Genomic DNA, 19,494 nt, shown 5'->3' on the forward strand with positions numbered 1-19,494 from the left:
ACAACTGCACTGCTGCCTTTATTCATGGCTCACATAACAGCCGTATTTTGGGGCTATGCAGTGTGCTCTACATGAACCGCATGCTATCAGAAGAAGATACATTATTTTGCTATTTTTCATTGTGCAATCATACGACACTAGAAAATATGCATGCAATTAAATACTTCTCAGAAATCATGAAAATAGGCCTACATTTTACTGGACTATGAAATTACCCACAATCTATGTCTTTTGACCAAATATGATCATCCTCATGAGAGGGACCCCCATCCTAAAGTTTAAAAGGCATATATATGATTATATATTTTCATGTATAAAGACATTAAAGGTAGGCTACAATATGTAAGAATTTTCTATCAAAATATCCAAAAACCACTTACACAGTGTTATATATTTCTTTCAATTGTGTACTTCCATTATCCTACATGTTTCCAAGAATTTGTAAATTCAGATAAATTCACAATTTTAAATAGTGCCCGTCCCTGTTCACTTGTCGCCTGTCAATGACGTAATATCCGCGTTATCCCTGGTTTCTGCTTGTGCTGCCATAGTAGGCTATCCATGGCGACAGATGTGGACAACGGTGTAGTGCGTAATGTCTAGCGAAACGCTGTTGTTGTTTCGTTCAAACATTATGGACCATGATAAGCAGACTTTGGGACAAAAGGAGAACTAAAACGAGGATCAATATCAGCTTGGCGTTTTCGAGATGCCGAGAGCTCCATGTCCGCGACTAACTTGGACTTGACAGAGATGCTGCTCTTGCATGTACTTTATTAGACAGGTGATCAAATGTACATAAAACAAATTAATGTTATATAGCTCAACATGATAAAATGTTAGAATATGATCAGTATGCTATTCTAATGCTGATCTAGCTTACTGTCTCATGCAGCCAACAAACTAACACATAGTTTAACATTATAACTTTCAACACACTCAAATGCTGTTTAGTATGATAGTGTAATGTTAGACCAAACGAAACAGCGCTGCGTTCCCTCACAAGTTTAATTTGTTACATAAACTGACCAGTTTGAGTAGTAATTCAGCACTTGCGGGTAGTTCGGTAGAATTAAATGTCCTCATTCCTTTATATCCGTAGGACTCGCGTTGTGGCACTGATATCTGTCTCTTATTAGCAATCGCGCCCTGCTTCATTCCCCAGTCATGTTAAAAAAACATGAATGTATTCACTCATCCATAAACATTATTTCCCATAAACATTATTAGATCCATCGGCATGACGACAAAGTTCATGATTCGGCATATTCACTGCGTCATCAATCTACGCCTTTGTTATTGTAAGAGGTCAGCGACCCCTAGCTGCGAAAAGAATTACATATTGTAGCTTTAATAATTACAAATATTATTTTTTGCCATTTTTACACACTATGATTTATTATTTACTTAAAAGCCATTTTTATTTATTTTAATCTAATTTATTAATTAATTATTTAAATCAAATTTCATTCATTTATTATTTTTATCAATTAGTTATTTATTTAAATCAAATAAAAATATTGTAATCAAATTTAGTTAGTATTTGGTTAGTTTAATACAGTTTTTTCAGTGTTTTTCTCTAAACTTTTCCAAGGACCCCCTATCACTCCCTTGCGGCCCCAGTTTATAAAACCCTGATCTATGTGACTCAATCTAGATTTTTATTCATGCATTCTTACCAATTTAAGCTTCAAAAACAGGACAGATCTTACAGAATGGTATTATCGTATAGCATTCAGAGCGATAATCCTTATATTTAACATCTATGCAGCTGAGAAAATACCATGATATTATGCAATCACAAATGTCTTTCTGTCTTCTGAATCCCAGAAACATCCATTATTGTTTCAGCTCTGTCTCAGAAGTGCAGGTCTGAGGTCTTGCCACCAGCAGGTGCAGAGCTGCTTTGACCTCACACCCCTCATTTATGTTCCCTGGGCCTTGGAGCATCAGACCCCCTTTGTCTTGACTCTTTTCACACACCATATAGCCTACACAATGTACAAGCCCTCCAGATAAAATTGAGGGTTATTATGTATGGAAATAAGGCAAACATGCCTGCTTAACAAGTTAATACAAAGTGCTTTTTGTTAAGCATGCTCACTAGGGGTCTGTGTACTATAACATTGATGCAGCTGGCTTAAAAAATCAGAATCAATATTTTAGCTAAATGTAGGGATTTTTCCCTAGTATAGTCGACTAAATTCTGGAATATGAGTGACATCGATTTTATAATAAAAAAAATAATTACACGTCCACACTAGGGTTTTACATCACTAGTTAACTTTGAATTAATAAATATACTGTATACAAAATAATCTAACGTGAAGACGCGCCCTACTGTTTGTTTTGAAGAGCACGTGACTCTCCTCCGTGGAAAACATGGCTGCGCCCTGTGCCGCTCAATGCTTTTACAGAACAGGTAGGTTTACAGGTTCATTTAGGAAGGGGTAGACTTTTCTGTCTAAATTGTAGAATATAAATACTCATTCGGACGGTAAGGCAAGCCAGTGACTCAAACGAGACAGTTTTCGCTCATGTCTTATTATTTATAATCGCTTATCGTCAGTGTACGCGGGATACACGTATTAATATGAAACCCAAAAACAGCCGCGCTGTTTTATAAGCTATAAGTTAGTCACCATAGTGGGCAATACAGTTTAGTTGTTGATTAAGATGGGGTTTTCAGCTTTTATATTTGGTTCTTTCAAGTAAATCTTTAACAATTAAAAATAAACAAGTTTAATTTGCTTACTTATTCAAGCACTATTTACTGTTCCAAGACTAGACTATGGAAAGGCTGGACTCATGTCTTGGAGCTCTTTATTGTTTGCTGGTTTGGCAGAGTCTTTGTGGGTCCAGTAGAAGTAAATAGGGAAAGTAGCATTACAGCTCTCAGCCATGGCATTTTTTTCTTTTAAATTTAAATGAATTATAACCCAAAAGTGAAATGTTATGACTTATTTCATCCCTATAATTTTTAAGTGGTTAAAATAACAGTGTTACAACCATCCATGGTCTCCCCTACAACAGTCTGACCTTCACCTTTTTTCAGTAATACAATCAATAGCAAAATAAAAAATAACCAAGCAAATACATTCACCTCATATTTCTGTTTGAGATTTTCCTATTTGTTTAATCGATAGTGTTGACACTTATTGTTTTCAAGATTATTACTAAAGAATGTTTAGGGCACAATAAGAAATACAGTAGAGACACATAAAATTATCCAGTTGACATGACAATAATTATTAATAAGCATGAATTGGAGCAACTGCTTTGCCATAGGTAAAAACAAACAAAGTAGTTTGTCTTTTTTACAGCATTAATCATTAAGCTTACTTGACATTAATTATTTTCTTAATAACAAATAAAGAACTATTGATTGCTCACATTTCCACCATGTTTGTAGTTATGAAGTTAACCATCACCAATTATAATAGACCATCCAGACATTTAGAGGTACGCTAATTCCAATCCTGCATACTGATTAGGATAGATAGTATGTGAATTGGGAATGGTCGCCTCTGGGATTACAGTGCAATTAATGGAAATACACTGACATTAAGACTATCAGATGACATTGATATACTGCAGTCCTGAAGGAAGGATTATATATTACAGCTAAAGCACCAGAATAAGTCTAAAGTCGACCACACACATACACACAAAGGGAATTCAGAGCAATCCACATCCTTGGCCACATCCTTTGCTCTCTGCCACCCAAATTGTTGTCACTACACACACCCGCTACCCCACCCTGGGTTAACCCACTACTGCCTTTATTCTAAACCCCCCAGCCACCCCTCGCTGCTTCTGAGTTACTCCCTTCATCAGTGGTTTTTTCATCTTTGTAACTCAACCCCTGTATAACTGCACTTATTTTGGGCTTTTGACCGCAGTGTCTTCAGAAAAAAAAGTTATTTCTTTTTTTTCCCCTGTAGACAAACCTCTGCAGTCCTTGTTGGAATGAGTTACAACATGGTTGTTGATGTATGGTGGTGAATTATTTTCATGTGTGGTTCAGATTAAAAATTAAGCATCATATTATGAGAGCATCATTGCATGGTGTAATTGTTTGGACTATTTGTTTACATTGCAGCTGTGTTGTTCTTTTGAGAAAGGGAATAGGTTGGGACATGATTCACAGAGTCTAAGCAAGGAATAGACCTTAATTTCACTTGGTAAAATTAATTTGAAAATTTGGTTGAAATGTCCTGCAATGTCGTCAAACACAGACAACACTTGAGTCACACAAATACGAATATTATGATATAGGCTACTATTTTAGTGTAAATAAATATTATGAATTACCTATTTCTTATATATGTATGTGTGTGTGTGTGTGTGTATTCTATATAATTTAATTCATCAATGTGAATTTTCTATATCTAAATTAGTGCTGTGAATCAATAAAAAAAAAATGAATTAATTGCACAGGTTTCTGTAATTAATTACACATATATATTTTCAAATTGAAACTCTAATGTAAAAACTATGGAAGCTTATTTCCGCCACAGAATAAAAAAATAAAAGTAATTGCGACTTTTTATCTCACAATTCTGACTTTTTTTCTCGCAATTGTGAGTTTACATCTCGCAATTCAGACTTTTTTTCTTAGTTGCTTGATATGTGAGCTATGAAGTCAGAACAAATGGTGAATTGCGTGAAGAATTGGGTGATATAAAGAATATAAACGAAATAATATATAAAGAGTTAAGTGATATAAAGAAGAATTGCGTGATATAAACTTGCAATATACTGTATGACTAGGACGAATAACAGTTAGGAAAAGACACCTTTTTAAATGAAATACGTATACACACAAATACGTATACTATACACACAAACACATGTTAATTTAAATAGGTGTCTTTTATTAACTGTTATTTGTCCTATAGTCATAATTATGGCATTGTAATGGTCACATCTGGTGTACTTTATGTAGTGAAATAAGCTGGTTAAAAATTCCAACAGTTTTACCTTTAAACTTTATTTTTATTTTTGATTCCACATCCTATGAAGAGATTATCGATATAGAGTCTTGTTCCATACGGTATATCGTTTGAAGTGCCCTTTGGACTGAACATTTACACTCACTATAATTTGGAATCACACTTGATAGCCGAAAGAGAGAAGTACGCTTTGCAGTGCACTATCACACCATTTGTTCATCTTTTTGGCTGTGCGTAGGTGGTTCAAGGCTGCTACAGAGAGTAGCACAGCTGCCCATCTGCCACAGGAGCTCACCTGGTGCCAACCAATGCCCACCTCGCCGATGCTTCTTCTGGAGGAAATCAAAAAGTTCCAGTGTGGTCCGGCCTGCCATAGTGCGCCCCTCTTATGCTGTACCCAAGGTAATCAATGCATCATCAAATGACACTGAGTTTACACTACACCGTTTTCAACTACGCCGTTTCAACAGCGTTTTGGGGGCCTGAAAACACAAACTTTTGAAAACCGGTTTCAAAGTGAACGTTTTTGAAAACGATTCCGTTATTGTCTTGGTGTAAACTACAAAAACGCAAATTTGTGAAAAGGGTGACATCATGCGCATGGTGTTACATGTTCTGTCAGTCTATAGGCATGTCGTTTTTCTTTACAAAGTGACCTTGCCAACTACTGGCCTGGCAGCATAATACAGCTTTTTTTTTGCGGATCCCTGTGTGGATGGTTTTGACAACGTTTAAAAGTTTAATGTTGATTATAGTCACCATGAAATCAAAATTGACAAATTTATTATAAAGGATTTATGTTAACATTACTATTTTTTTTTTTTTTTTTTTTTTTTATTCATGTGTAATCTTTAATAAAAATAATTTCCCCTCCTTCTTGCAACGATAGCTCTTCTCTTGTCTGATGAAGTGTTTACTGGCGCGAGGGTGGGACAACCTGTCACTCACATGAGATCACAGCTATAGAAAACCACAATGATCTGAACTATTCCTTATGGACTAAATCGAGTCCCGCTCTAAATTTTTCTTGTTCGAGAAGCCGTTTCACTCAGTTATACATCTTAATAGCAAAGAAAGGACTATCGCAACTTTCGTTTGATGCCAACTTTAAATTTGAAAAAGACTTGCTCTTTTCTCAGCACATTCAGAGGCCGGACTATGTGTCATCCAGCAAAGTGCCTGAGTGGCCAGATTACATAGAGATTAAAGATGAGGAGCAGATCCAGGGATTACGAAGAGCGTGCCAACTAGCCAGACACGTACTGCTGCTGGCAGGAAAGAGTTTGAAGGTATACTCTACACTTATCTGAAATTTGAGACTGTAACATTGAATAAGCTTGATGTGACATGTCCTTGAATTGTTATTTGCAGACACCACAATATTGTTTGTTTGCCAGGTTGGTATGACGACAGATGAAATAGACTTTATAGTCCATCAGGAAGCGGTTCGACACAATGCCTACCCCTCTCCTTTACATTATGGGGGGTTTCCGAAGTCCGTCTGTACCTCTGTTAACAATGTAGTATGCCATGGCATTCCAGACAGGTAACTGCGTGCTATAAATGTGACTGCTTTGTTGTGACTGAAAGTCTATAAATTTGTCTGTTAGTATATGGGTCAATAGCATAGAACAGGGGTACTCAATCCTGCTCCTGGAGGGCCAATGTCCTTAGAGAGTTTAGGTACCAAAGAGGTCCCAAAGAGTTTAGGTACAACCTGCTCCAACACCTCCCTAAAAGTTTCTAGCAGAGATACGCAGCTCTACTATTGGAGAACGTGCAATGGTCAAATTGGATCACTTGTGGCTTGATAACATTATAGCCTTGACGTCACTGAATCGTATTCAGAGTTGTATGACAGTCAATCACTGTTTGCGAATACCATAGAAATGAATGAGAAGTGTCAAAACTGAATCATACCTATTGCAAAATTGCAAGTCAATTCTTGTAGTGATGATCTGTTTTCTCACAAAAGCAGTTTATTCAACATACTAAAGCCTCACCTCTACTGATATCCATTTGGGTAAACCTTGGAGGCTCTTTTTCACACACTCAAAAGTACCTTGATTACCTGGTTTAGGTGTGTTTAACTTAAGTTTGGAGCTAAACTTTTCAGGAGGTCTAGGTGTAGGACTGGGCATCCCTGACATCAAATATCATGATAAAGGAAAAATCTTTTACAAATCTAGTTTAATGCACATGTGCCAACTTCTTAAACATGTAGATTTAGACTTTGTATTCATTTTGGTTTCAAACTGCTATACCAATTTCAATAAAAGTTTACATTTATTTACTCAAGTAGTGTAACCATCCAGTAAAAAGTCATATTTTACTTTTTATTATAAAATAAACTTTTTGGGGAGTCATGTGACAAAATAAGACAATCGGATTGAACTTTACCTTGTCGTAAAAAGTTATCAAATTATCTGACTTATTGACCTTGATACAAAAGCTGTGTCCCAATTCAGAGGCTGCATCCTTCGAAGGCCGATTGCGTCACAGCGGCGTGACAAAGGATTACATTACGTATTATTATGTACAGAAATGGACCACTGTAAACATATTTAGTTTTGTTTTCAGACAGTTAAATAAACATTTCTACAAAATCCAGGCCTTTGAAGTCTGAGTCCTTTAAATGATGCAGCCTCTGGTACACAGTTAAAGTCTTGAATTGTTTTCTGCATGTTGGTCACACCAAATTTTTCTGCGTATATCAGCATGTTGGTCGCACCACGTAACTTTGATTTTGTGAATAAATGTTTTTCAAATATTACAAAGCACTGAAACCAACTAAAAGCACTGACTACCAACAAATAATAAAAGACTATGCTAACATACTTAACATTAACATTAACATACTTAAGAATTATTTTTTCTTCCCAATGATTTCAGGACGGTTGTATCACCCCGACATTTTGTACGTTATTCCCTAAAAAAGCTCAAAATGAATTTTGATTCAGAAATGAAAAACATCAAGCGTAGCGTCGGTTCTGGCCGGTCTCGTTAGTCAAGCTCGCATCAGCTGACTCTCAGCTGATCCACGTCTACCTATAGGAATAGGACAACTATCACTGTATACATATATAAGCTCCTTCAGTATTATCAGCAGCTATCACGTTTCTCAGGAGCTAATTACCCTCCTCCATCCCCAGCTCCTCCTCTCGTCAGTCAGGATTTGGCATTCTGAGTCCCCTTTGAATCAGACTAAAATTCTCTAATTATGTTGTACATTAAAATTAAATAATTAAATAATTCTGTTCTGTTTACCCTAAGGGGGGTTATTGCTGCTCTCCCTGCTCTTATCCATGCTAGGCTGCATGGATGCACAGGGAGTTCTCGCCCAGAACAGAACCATACCACCAATCAAAACTGTATGCTAATTGTCAATCGTTTTTTGACGATAGTGGTCCTGACAGAAATGCTTATCATAAAAGAATGTATGAATTGCATCTTCAATGTATTTCTGAACATCTTGAATTAATGAATGAATGATATTAATACAACAGTCCTGTCTTTGACCCATATACAGACAATATTGTGTTTCATTTTCTAGTCGGCCATTGCAGGATGGAGATATCATCAATATAGACGTAACAGTAAGTGCTCTCTTTAAATTGTTAGTTCATTGTTGTTAGATTCCAATGAAGTACTATTTCACGCATCTGAGTATCTGTAAATAGTGGATTTGCATTCTGTAGGTTTATTTGGAAGGTTACCACGGTGACACCTCAGAGACATTTCTGATTGGCTCAGTCAACGAACAGGGGAGGAAGTTAGTGGATGTGGCTCGTCAGTGCAGAGATCAGGCCATCGCCGCCTGCGGACCAGGACAACCTCTGTGCGTCATTGGCAACACTATAAGGTTCGTTCCCACACTCATCCCAGTTTGCATTGCCGGTTGAATTCTTAACAGCATCCAGCACCTTCAAGAATGATGTCTGTGGGAAATGTTCTTTTATTCATTACATTCACCCACTTGCTCTTTTTTTTGTTCTTGTTAAAAATAGCACATATAACCCCTAAACCTCTCTGTTATCCCTCTTGTGCACAAAAGTAGAAGAAAGACAGCAATCTTGTCTTGTCAGGCTATGAAGCCCTTATTTGATAGTGTAGTGTCTGAAGGACTACACAGAGTTAATGTATTTCTCAGTGAGCGCCGAGCAAGCAATTACCCAGAATGCATTGGGTTTTTTCCTGCAAAGGGGTGTAAATTACAGGTTAGTTTGTCTTGTTGGATGTGTGCATGTGTCCGTGTGTGTGTGAGAGAGAGAGCGAAGTAAATTACAGGCTTGCTCCTGCTGTCTTTGAGAATCGTAGACTCTGCCAGGGTGGATTCAGCTCCCCACAGAGACACGAAAAGATCCGCAGGAGCCTTTTCACAGAGAGAGGACATTCTCAATCACTCACATACAGTACAGACACATCTTTAACAACATCTTATTGACTTTACACTTCTAATACAAAGACATAAATCTGCAAAACATCAATTGTAGAGATGCTGAAATTAGTGTGTACCTGACAAAAAGTGTACTGTGAATATTTTATTATTTCTACTTTAATTTCATGACATAAATGTGTGTTTTTACATGTATCTTGAAATTAATGCATTTAGGTGATTAAATGTGAGGATTTTCATTCATTTTGCAGTGTAGCAATAGATATTCCTTCTGTGCCTGAGGAAGCAATGCTTTTGTTGTCTCTCTCTCTCTCTCTCTCTCTCTCTCTCTCTCTCTCTCTCTCTGTGCGTAGGATTCTGAGCCTCTACAGGGACATACACTGTTATTATATACACACAGAGGGAACAATTACCTCTCCTCAGGAAAAAGCACTTAGACCTCTCTTTCACTCCTTCTCTCCCTTTTATTTTTTTTTCATGCTGGCACCCTGGCATCCTCTCTCAAACTGTCTCTTTGCATTTCTTTGTCTCTGTCTTTTATTCTTTCGTCTTTTTCTTTTTGTGTTATACACCTTCTTTGTCCTCTACCTATCCCCTCCCCGAATATATAAAAAAACAACTATTCTAGAATGTTTCTAGTGTGCGTGCGTTTCAGACACTGTAAAAAGCTGTCTGAAATGTTATGTACATGTAGGCAACATGGTTAAATTTGACATGTAGAAGGCAACGCCCTAATTGGGTGTAGACTCGTTGGTAAACCAGAATTATTTTACCCCATGTGTACATTTACTTTCACACTTGAAGGTTTAGAAAAAATGGAAATGACATGGAAAAAATTGTCATCAATTACTCACCCTCATGTTGTTCCAAACCCGTAAGACTTTCGTTCATCTTCAGAAGACAAATGAAGATTTTTTTTAATGAAATCTGAGAGCTTTCAGTCCCTCCATTGACAGCTACACAACAGACACTTGACGCTTCAAAAAGTTCATAAAGAGATCCTAAAACTAATCCATATGAATTTAGTGGTTTAGTCCATATTTTCTGAAGAGACTATTGCTTTATATGATGAACAGATTGAATTTGGATGAACTACCCTGTTAATTGTTTAGTAGAAACTTTTATCCAAAAGAGAAAAAATAAACAAGAAATGTATCAAGATAAACTTGGCTAAAAATAAATCATAGTGTTCCCTTATCATCTTTGTTTTTGAATTACAGCAATATAGCTCATTCTAATGGATTCCGCGTGTGTCCATACTTTATCGGTCATGGGATCGGAACTTATTTCCATGGTCATCCGGAGATATGGCATCATGGTAAGAGTTCAAATTATTTAACGTATTATTCATTCATTGTGCTTAATTAGAATCTTCATTGGCCTTGATTGGCTGGCTTAAAGGGATAGTTTACGCAACATATGATTCCAAACCTGTATGACTGGATATTTTGAAAAATGCCTCAGGTTTTTTTTTTCTTGTTTTTCTCGTCCTTATAATGGAAGTCAGTAAGGTCCAATGTTGTTTGGAAACGAATGTTGTTCATAGTATCGTATTTTATGTTCGTGCAGGTTTAGATTAATATAAAGGTAGTAAATGATGACAGAATGTTCCGTTTTGGGTGAACAAACCATTTAATATATATCTAAGCTTTACTTATTTAGCGATTTCGTTTTTGTATTATTGTAACTGTATGGATGAAGTGGATTGACGTGATCCTCGACATGTTTTACCCTTATTATCACCAGGGTTCATACTGTTTTTCTCTTTTACAGCCAATGACAATGATCTACAGATGGAAGAGGGCATGTCCTTCACCATAGGTCTGTGTGTGTACTGATCGTTGTTTTAGATCACAGAGAGACTGAAAATTATTGAGCACATCAATGGAAGCATGAATGTGTAGGATTTTAGGAAGTTTAACCATCATATCCCATTTTTCCAGAACCCATTCTTATGGAGGGATCCTCAGAATTCAGGATCCTGAGTGACAAGTGGACTGCTGTATCTGTGGATGACAAAAGGTGTGGTTCAATTTTTCCACCCACAGTTCTTTCACCACCTTTTTAATGAGCGCCCAATGCAGCCATTTACATGTAGCCTACATTAATCATTCATTACTCCATGCTAGAATAAGTGGCCAATTTCTATTGAGAATCTTCAAGAACTTTGTTTCTATTGGCTGTTGACATTTAGCTCAGAAAGACTAAGTACCCTCAGAATTTGAAGCACACAGAGAGCTAAGTGCTCTGCTATAAACTTTCCTTTAACAGCATATATTTCACTGGAGAGCACTCCAATGTTAATTGCAAATGAGCTGATTGCCCTGTTGGCAGGTGAGAGCAGAGTGTTACTACTTGGTCAGTGGTTGATTAGAGCTCTGATTTTTAAGTAATTATAATATGCATGACGTAATATGCATTATAAGAAAATGGATATTTACATTCCTTCCTTTAATTCTACTTCTAAGGCGGTGGTTATTAACCTTTTTGACTCTAAGTCCAGTTGTTTGCGATTTTCTAGATAAGGATTTTTTTTTTTTTTTTTTTACTCACAATTTCTATCTGACAAAATATTTTAGAGCTTGGCTTAGCTAGAAAAATATATATTCATAATGTATAAAAATGCTCATTGAGTTTTTTTAATTTATTTATTTTTATGACAGGTTACATTTATAATTTTTCAAAGGAAAAAAACAACAACACCACAATCTCATGGCAATTCGTAACTATTTTACATTTTGGCAAATTGGTGGCTATTTAGTATGAATTTGTACAATCTCATTTTCCTACGTTCTGCTTACGCCCAACTGACGGGTATATTTAGAGGCTGGGTTAGAGGTGGACCATGCTTACATTTTTCTAATAATCATACGTTTTTGTAAGATTCACACAAAATCGCCACCTTGTAACATAGTTCATTTGGGTTGGAGGGACCTGGTTGGGGGGGGGGGAAGTTGTTGAGGGGTTAAATTAAAATATCTTGATTTTTAAGTTGTTTCATCTTGATATTTAGTTATTTTAATGCTTGTTTCATCTTTATTTTAAGTAATTTTAAGGCCCCCCTTTATGCCTACTTAGAAGTTTGCTGAGGCCCCCTAGTGGGACCCGGCCCACTGGTTGAAAACCTGCTCTATTAAGTTGGAAGACTGAATCTCTCAACATGTTCACCTGTGTGTGTGTTCTCTTGTCTTGTGTGTTAATACTCAGATCGGCACAATTTGAACACACGGTTGTCATCACCTGCGATGGTGTAGAGATTCTGACTGAACTACCAGATGAAGATTGACTGGACAAGAATTATGGAACATCTTGAAGTGTGACGTGTGATCTCTGGAAGTATTTAGAATAACAAGCTGTTATTTAAATAAATGTGTTTCTTAACATGTAGACAATGTATTATTTGATTAGCTTGACCAAATGTCTTATTGAAACAGCTGTGCAGCTCCATTAATGGGTTTTTACATCTTGAATTAATGGGTTTAATTACTTAATGCATGTAGGTTATTGTGTAATGAGTTTCACAATCTCTTCACTGTTCCAAACTCTTTGGTTTCTGATGTCATCTCTGACAGAACTCATTGAAAGCACAGGGAATGAAATGTCATTATGTCTTATTATTATGGCGGGGTTTCTCCGTACATCATCATATTACTCCGCAGTAATGTAGTTAGCGCTGTGGATCTCTCGAGAGGTGATTATATTTATGGGCCATGGGTTACCGTATGAGCCATGTGTAGCTTATCAAGAATACCCTATAATTATATCTGCTTCACGACATCATTCGGAGACTGCTTATGCTGTCTGACATTTGACAGAGTTTGAATTGTGCTGCCTGAACAAGTGCGCATGCATCCTCATTCCTCAGTGAGAATAGATGTGTGTCCAGTATTTGAAGTCAATTTTGATGGTATAAAATAAATCATTTTACAAGTAGCCTAAGCTATTAAATCGTTTTAAAAACACGTTGGATGAAAGAAGTCAAATGACCAGAAAGTGCGTTCAGGTGAGCACGAATCTCGAGCCGACTTCCATTCTGGGCTACACCTGTTTAGTGGCTGTACAATTGAAGTTAATTACACTGTGAGTCTGTGACCCTTACTATAGTTAATCCGTAGGTTCGTTTGCTGTGCCATCTGGGAAGATTCCTGCTTTTGCTTGAAACCGTCCGTATCTAGGCTAAAGAAACGCGCCGTTACACTTAAATCACCTATAGGCTATACAAAAGTTGTTGTGTCCTTAATAATGTAGCCTATATTAAAATACATTATTTTCAAGAGATAGGCTATATTATTAGGACTAGATAACAGATTTAAACGTGCATGAATAATTATCCTTCGTCTTTATTTTTAATTAGGCTGCTATATAACGGCAGCGCGGATGGATTTTCAGGTAGCCTTTAATATGAAAACACATAGCGTAAAATACATAGGCTAGCATTTACCAAAAAAAAAAAAAAAAAAAAAAACACAAATCTAGAAAAGTCAGATTATGAAGATGATGTAGCCTACTATGTTACATTATTAGCTATTATTATTAATCATCATAATACTCTGTAGGCTATCTGTTGAAGGTCTAGCCTATTTGTGATTTGATCACACTCTGACCGCACATGGTGCCTCCAGCCTTTCTAATCTGTGCTCATTAAATCGAATCATAATTGCAGCCATTTAGTTTTTGTGCATCCTCGCGCATTTTCCTCTGTCGCAATTACGAGCAATTTCTGGCGCTGAGGGAATCTTTTCAGTCGGACAAAAGAAAAAGGGAATAGGCAGGGAATCAATAAGCGTTTTTTTTTTTTCTGATGATACAGCATGGTGAACCGTAGCAGGTGTTGTATGTTCCTGTGATCCTTGTATTGACCGCTTTTCGTTTCAGCATTTTCTTTCCGAATTTTGTGTTTTATTTACAGCATTTCATTATATTTTCTTAGTTTTTGAAGTTGAAATATGCTATTGGTGAATAGTTAATAGGCCATCTTTTCCCCTGTTATGTGGACGTGAATGCGCAATATTTACAGTCAGATGCGGTTCTTTGAGTTCTCCTAAATCTTATAGGCCTACTTGTGGTCATAGGAAAGAAAAGAATAACGAGCAAGATGTTTGCAAATCAAAATGTTTGCAAATTTTGCGTTACTGACAGCCCACCCAGCGTGTAAACCTTTGCTTAATTAGTCTACAAAAAGCTTTATCAAAAGATATTCAAATGATTTTTTTAGAAATATTACAAACTTCTTGCAGATAGCTTTGAATCCAAACGGAAGCAGTCATTTGGACTGGTGTGGTTGCAAATATAGCCCTGGCATTTCAATTACTGCCAGCTGTGAATGTTGACATAAGGAGTGAAGCAGAACGGTTCAAATGTGCTACAATCATGGTCTTTGAGTTTGAGAATGAGATACCCCCAAATCAGAATAAAAATAGATGTATTTTTCAATAAGAATCAAAGAATTCGGGGCCTGTAGCCTAACCACGATGCCCATATTTAGAAAAACCACGGAAGCACAAATGAACCTCAAAAGAAACAAATCATAGAATATAAACAATTAGTTACAACAGCCCATGAAACTTTATTCTTTATAAATAGCTAGTGAGTAGCCTAAACTTCGGGAATACTGATGATTATGCTGTGTTTGTTTGTTCGGTCAAGCTGATTGATTTCTTCCTGTTATAGGCGTATTCTTTTCATTATGTTTTACTTTTTTAAAATACAATTGACTGTTTTTAGATATAGCCTACAGATGTTTTTGAATTTCAGAAATTAATAATAGGTTCATGACATACAACATAAATATTCCACTTGACTTGAGGGCCAAATCGTCCAATAAAGCAAATATGCAATCTACTGTTTGTAATATGTATTTGCCATACTTATAATTACAGAAACGTTTAATCCCAATTTCACAATGACAAAAAGGTTACATGGACTAGATTACAGATACTGCAGAATATGCAAACATGGGCAAAGCCACATTTTAACTTGAAAGTAACACTTGGGCAAGTGGTTGTATGCTTTGCCCTTAGAGTAATCCGGATTTCCCACCTATTCCAGTAACTATTTTAGTTCCAAAAATATTAAACGTGACCATGTAAAGACGTGAGGCAAGCTATGAGAACTGTGTGTCCCCGTACAAGAATAGCTCAAGGCTGATGTGCTGGAGCTGGAAGCGAGGGCTCGAGGAGAATGTTTCCAGGGCGGTCTGCTTGAGGCGGTTTTATGTATTTTTTCTCTGGTTGAGTGGCGTTCATAAAACGTCTGGAAGAGGAGTGAGCTGACTCCAGAGAGTCTGGAGTGGGAAGAGCCCTCGCCGCACGCGGAACGCCCTCGCATCTCCTTCTGCGCATGCCAAGACGCGTCTGAATGCCAGAGGTAGAGGATACCTCCTCACCAATTTCTTTTTTTTTTTTCTTTTTTCTTTAACAAAGGATTAAATAGAATTCGATTCGTTCAACCGAATAATCACACATGCATTAAAAACGCTTTGATATGCACTGAAACAGAGATTGTCTATGCACAGAAAAAGTCTGCATGGTCTGTAGAATAATGTTTTCTGCAAACCTTTGCAGCCATAATTTCTATATAAAAAAAAAAAATTTGATTAGTGCATATGAACCCATGCTCTATTTACGCAGAGAGCGTCCAAAATTTCACACTTAGTTTCATTCACATGATTTGAGCGTTTTAAAGAAAAAAAGTTGCCAAAGGTTCAACGGACGTGGAAATATCAACACACACGGTTAGATGCCAGTTGTACGATCCTTCACGACACTTTTACGATCCTTTGATAAGATCATGTATCATTTTTACAGACAAAAACCTGATAAACCGTGGGTCAATGAAAACATCCATAAGCGATAATCAAAGAACGAAACGTTAATTGATAGTAAAACGCACATTTAATTATGACTGCAGGTTGTATAAGCATTTTAATAGATTTATCACTAAACCTGTAGGCCTATATTCTGTACAACACACGAAAAAGGTCTACCCGTTTGTACTTGGAATGTGAAATAAACATCTGATTACCTCTTTCAATTGTACTATAACGAAAACAAATAAATAAATAGAAAAATAATTTAATGTGCGTTGTTCGAGCGCATCCAAAGTATTCCACAGCAAACATCTTTAGCAAACCCAGCCTGAAAATAGATTTTAAAGTTAATGTTCTCCTAAAATACAAGTCCAGTGACACGATACGCCTATTATTTCCTCCTACAACAGGTGTATTCAGTCCTCTGTTAGAATATGGTCCCTGCACTCATTGCAGAGCTGTGATGAGGTTGTATTATGGGCTGTAGATGTGTGACCGTATTCGTGGAGGAGTACCATGAATAGTTTGTCAAGAACGATGGGGCAGTGGTGTTTGGTGGCCCCGCGGGCTGCTCTGAAACCGTGTCCGCGTCGTTCGCTGTCTGGTTCGGAGGGAAATCCCAACCTGCCTGTGGTGGAGGAGTGTTAGAGGGAGAGTCACCGGATGCAATCTGCTGGTCTGCTGGAATCTCGCCGTTTTTCCACAACTTTTTGAATTTTGAGCGTCGGTTCTGAAACCATATCTTCACCTGTGGATATTCAAAACAACGCGCAAAGTTAAAAAGGCAGTACAATTCCAAAACAACGAACACAATTTTGGACACAGGTCTGCAATGAAAATAAAAGTAGGCTACTACAGAAATACAGTCTACACATTTCATAGCAACAAAAAGAATCCGCGCTTTTGACCTGGGTCTGTGTGAGGCCCATAGATGCCGCCAGTTCCGCGCGCTCCGGGAGCGCGAGATACTGGGTCTTTTGGAATCTGCGCTGGAGAGCCGCCAGCTGAAAACTGGAGTAGATGGTTCGCGGTTTCCGGACTTTCTTTGGCTTTCCATTCACCATGCGCACCTCCGGTTCACTCTCTTCCTTCTCTATCAAAATGAACCACAAAATTGTCATTGGAAAATATAAGACGACAACGTAGGTAAAAGAAAACGACGTTTGGGAATGCTGAGGTGGTCTTACCCGGTTCGGTTGGTGTGGGTGAAGCACTGGGTCCATACGTTCCATAAGCGCCATAGGAAGAAGCAGCATAGCCTAAATCGTAAGCTTTGGGGCTGTAGTGAACATTACCCACTGTACCAGGATGGTAGGAATAAGATGCCAGTTGTGCGTACGCTGTCCCTGTGCAGTGTCCTGTCTGTGCACTACTGTAGAAGCTGCTGTCGGTCACAGTTGACACCGGCAGTGTTGGGGAATCCTGCGACTTGTGAACGGTACTGAAGCTGCTCGAGGTAACATGGTTTGTATGCATATCCGAGCCAAGGCTGTCCAGAACAGCGGTCATTTTTGCAGGAAAAAGTGAACTGAATTTAGGCTACTTACCGTGACCACTTATAATGTTCAAATTCTGTAGGCTACCTCGAACAATTAATCGGTGAAACAAAAATCACAAAACTTATAAAGGCAGTTCGTTTTGCCTCAAGTCACATATCCATGGTTAATAGAGGGTTTGAGCTCCGCGGCGGTCTCTGCCTTGGAGATGCTGACGGGCGGGCCATATACTGGGCGTCATGTGGTAAAGCGAACCAATCGCTTCACAGGCAGTCCTGTCTGTGCCAGCTGAAGGAAGACCTTTGACAAGTCGAATAACAAAACATCTTGCAGCTCTGGTCTTAAAGGTCTTTTATTTACAAAGAGTTGATAAAAAAAAAAAAAAACATTAATCTATATAAATTCAATAGTCCAAAATTTCACAAAGAGACTATAAAAGAAAAAATCAAAGACTATAGGCTATTTGTTTTTCCAGATGGAAAAAGCCCTTAAATGCACAGGAGTTTTTGCTTTCTCTAAAGTTTTAAAGACATAAAGCACGTTCCTAGAACGTTTTGGCGCAGATCATTTAATTAAATGTGATTCATTTATAATTTAAGTTTCTTGTTTATAGGGAACCTTGTTAAGATGCCTGAACCGTTAACCTGGCAAATGGAGCATTGTGCATGTAAATTACTCTATCAATAACCTACATTTAGACATACTAATGGTCTAAAAGTACTATCGAATGAAGCTTACAGTCTTGATTAAAGGGATCTATTTCTCCATTGTTGAGAAGCACGGTTTAACTGGAATGCCATCTATCGTTGAAATGTTGTCAGTGTATCTTACGGAAGCAGTCTGCATTCCTCTGACTAATCACAGACGGCGCCAGTCTACTCACACCCACAGGTGCGCAAAACAGCAATTATTGCCCGGTAAACACCAGGGATAAAGCGCGGAACCAGCCCTATATGATGCTCTGTCGCGCCAAACGCCTCGTACACAGACCTACATAGAAAACTACCTCAGTCACGAGAACTGGCAATTTACTAAGTATTCTGTCAACTCAACAAACTCTGTGGCCTAAGCTTTGCCAGCTGTAATCCTCAGGTGACTCTGCTGTGGTGCGATTTAAAAAACAGAATTTTGTCATTTTATAAAACATTTTAAACTAAAAGTATTAGGCTATTATAATAGCATGTTGCCTGTAAAGTAGCCAATAAAATCGTATAAGTGCCGTCACTCGATTAGTCTAGAAATTATTTTCTGAAGGATGAAGAATTGGATCAAAATATAGGTGGTCATTAAGCCTACAGTATGCAGCATTGCAGCTAATTACTATATACAGTCATATGGATATTCAAAAGTTCGCAGTTGAAGTCAGTCTGTGCTCTTTTCTGCTCAGGTCAGGGGTCTCATTTATAAAACTGTGCCTACTGCCTAGCATCCTTACTAAAAGTGTACATGCGCCCGAAAGTCAAAAATGGCGTACGCCAAAAAATATTCAAGACTTATAAAACCGTGCATACGCCAGAACCTGCTCAAATTTCACTTTATAAATCCCAGTCAGCAAAATATTGTGCGCACATGCATCTCCTCCCCGAAATAACCATATATGGAACTTACAACACCTAGTTTTACTATGCATATCCTCATCTGCATATCATTTGCCTATGCATAATCATCCACGTGATACCATGTTTAACGGTACAAGACATTAGGGAAATATGAGATATGGATGTGCCGTCACATTACATTGCTAAAAATAATTTAGTAGCCTATCCTTGCCTTGTTTTTGAATAAATAAATCAAATAGTGTAACAGATAAAGTTTTTCTCAATCTTTTCCACTGGCCAA

General features: G+C 37.5%; 2 protein-coding genes across 2 annotated transcripts; one reads left to right on the top strand and one right to left on the bottom strand.

Moving 5' to 3' along the window:
- The first annotated feature begins 2,339 nt into the window (after window positions 1–2,339).
- On the top strand, window positions 2,340–13,794 carry metap1d (methionyl aminopeptidase type 1D (mitochondrial)). Its single transcript, XM_084402889.1, has 10 exons — window positions 2,340–2,422; window positions 5,194–5,357; window positions 6,095–6,244; window positions 6,353–6,501; window positions 8,509–8,551; window positions 8,654–8,817; window positions 10,572–10,669; window positions 11,125–11,172; window positions 11,295–11,373; window positions 12,559–13,794. The coding sequence occupies exons 1-10, from the start codon at window positions 2,383–2,385 to the stop codon at window positions 12,635–12,637; spliced, it is 1,014 nt and encodes a 337-aa protein (XP_084259015.1). The 5' UTR covers window positions 2,340–2,382; the 3' UTR covers window positions 12,638–13,794.
- A 2,433-nt stretch (window positions 13,795–16,227) lies between these two features.
- On the bottom strand, window positions 16,228–17,854 carry dlx2b (distal-less homeobox 2b). The gene is made up of 3 exons (XM_084403093.1): window positions 17,347–17,854; window positions 17,068–17,252; window positions 16,228–16,907 (listed from the first exon to the last, which is right to left on the bottom strand). Exons 1-3 carry the CDS (start codon window positions 17,666–17,668, stop codon window positions 16,587–16,589), a joined length of 828 nt encoding a protein of 275 aa, XP_084259219.1. The 5' UTR covers window positions 17,669–17,854; the 3' UTR covers window positions 16,228–16,586.
- Window positions 17,855–19,494: the final 1,640 nt, after the last annotated feature.

The sequence above is a fragment of the Rutilus rutilus genome, assembly GCF_951802725.1.
Source record: "Rutilus rutilus genome assembly, chromosome: 2".
NCBI lineage: Eukaryota > Metazoa > Chordata > Actinopteri > Cypriniformes > Leuciscidae > Rutilus > Rutilus rutilus.

Bases quoted from the DNA above. Each gene is read 5' to 3' on its own strand.
- metap1d (XM_084402889.1), top strand. From the start codon at position 2,383: ATGGCTGCGCCCTGTGCCGCTCAATGCTTTTACAGAACAG. The intron at 6,245-6,352 runs GTATACTCTACA...TTTGTTTGCCAG, and splicing joins TGGCAGGAAAGAGTTTGAAG to GTTGGTATGACGACAGATGA. The intron at 11,173-11,294 runs GTCTGTGTGTGT...CCATTTTTCCAG, and splicing joins GGGCATGTCCTTCACCATAG to AACCCATTCTTATGGAGGGA.
- dlx2b (XM_084403093.1), bottom strand. From the start codon at position 17,668: ATGACCGCTGTTCTGGACAGCCTTGGCTCGGATATGCATACAAACCAT. The intron at 17,253-17,346 runs GTAAGACCACCT...TCATTTTGATAG, and splicing joins ACCCACACCAACCGAACCGG to AGAAGGAAGAGAGTGAACCG. The intron at 16,908-17,067 runs GTCAAAAGCGCG...GAATATCCACAG, and splicing joins TGGGCCTCACACAGACCCAG to GTGAAGATATGGTTTCAGAA.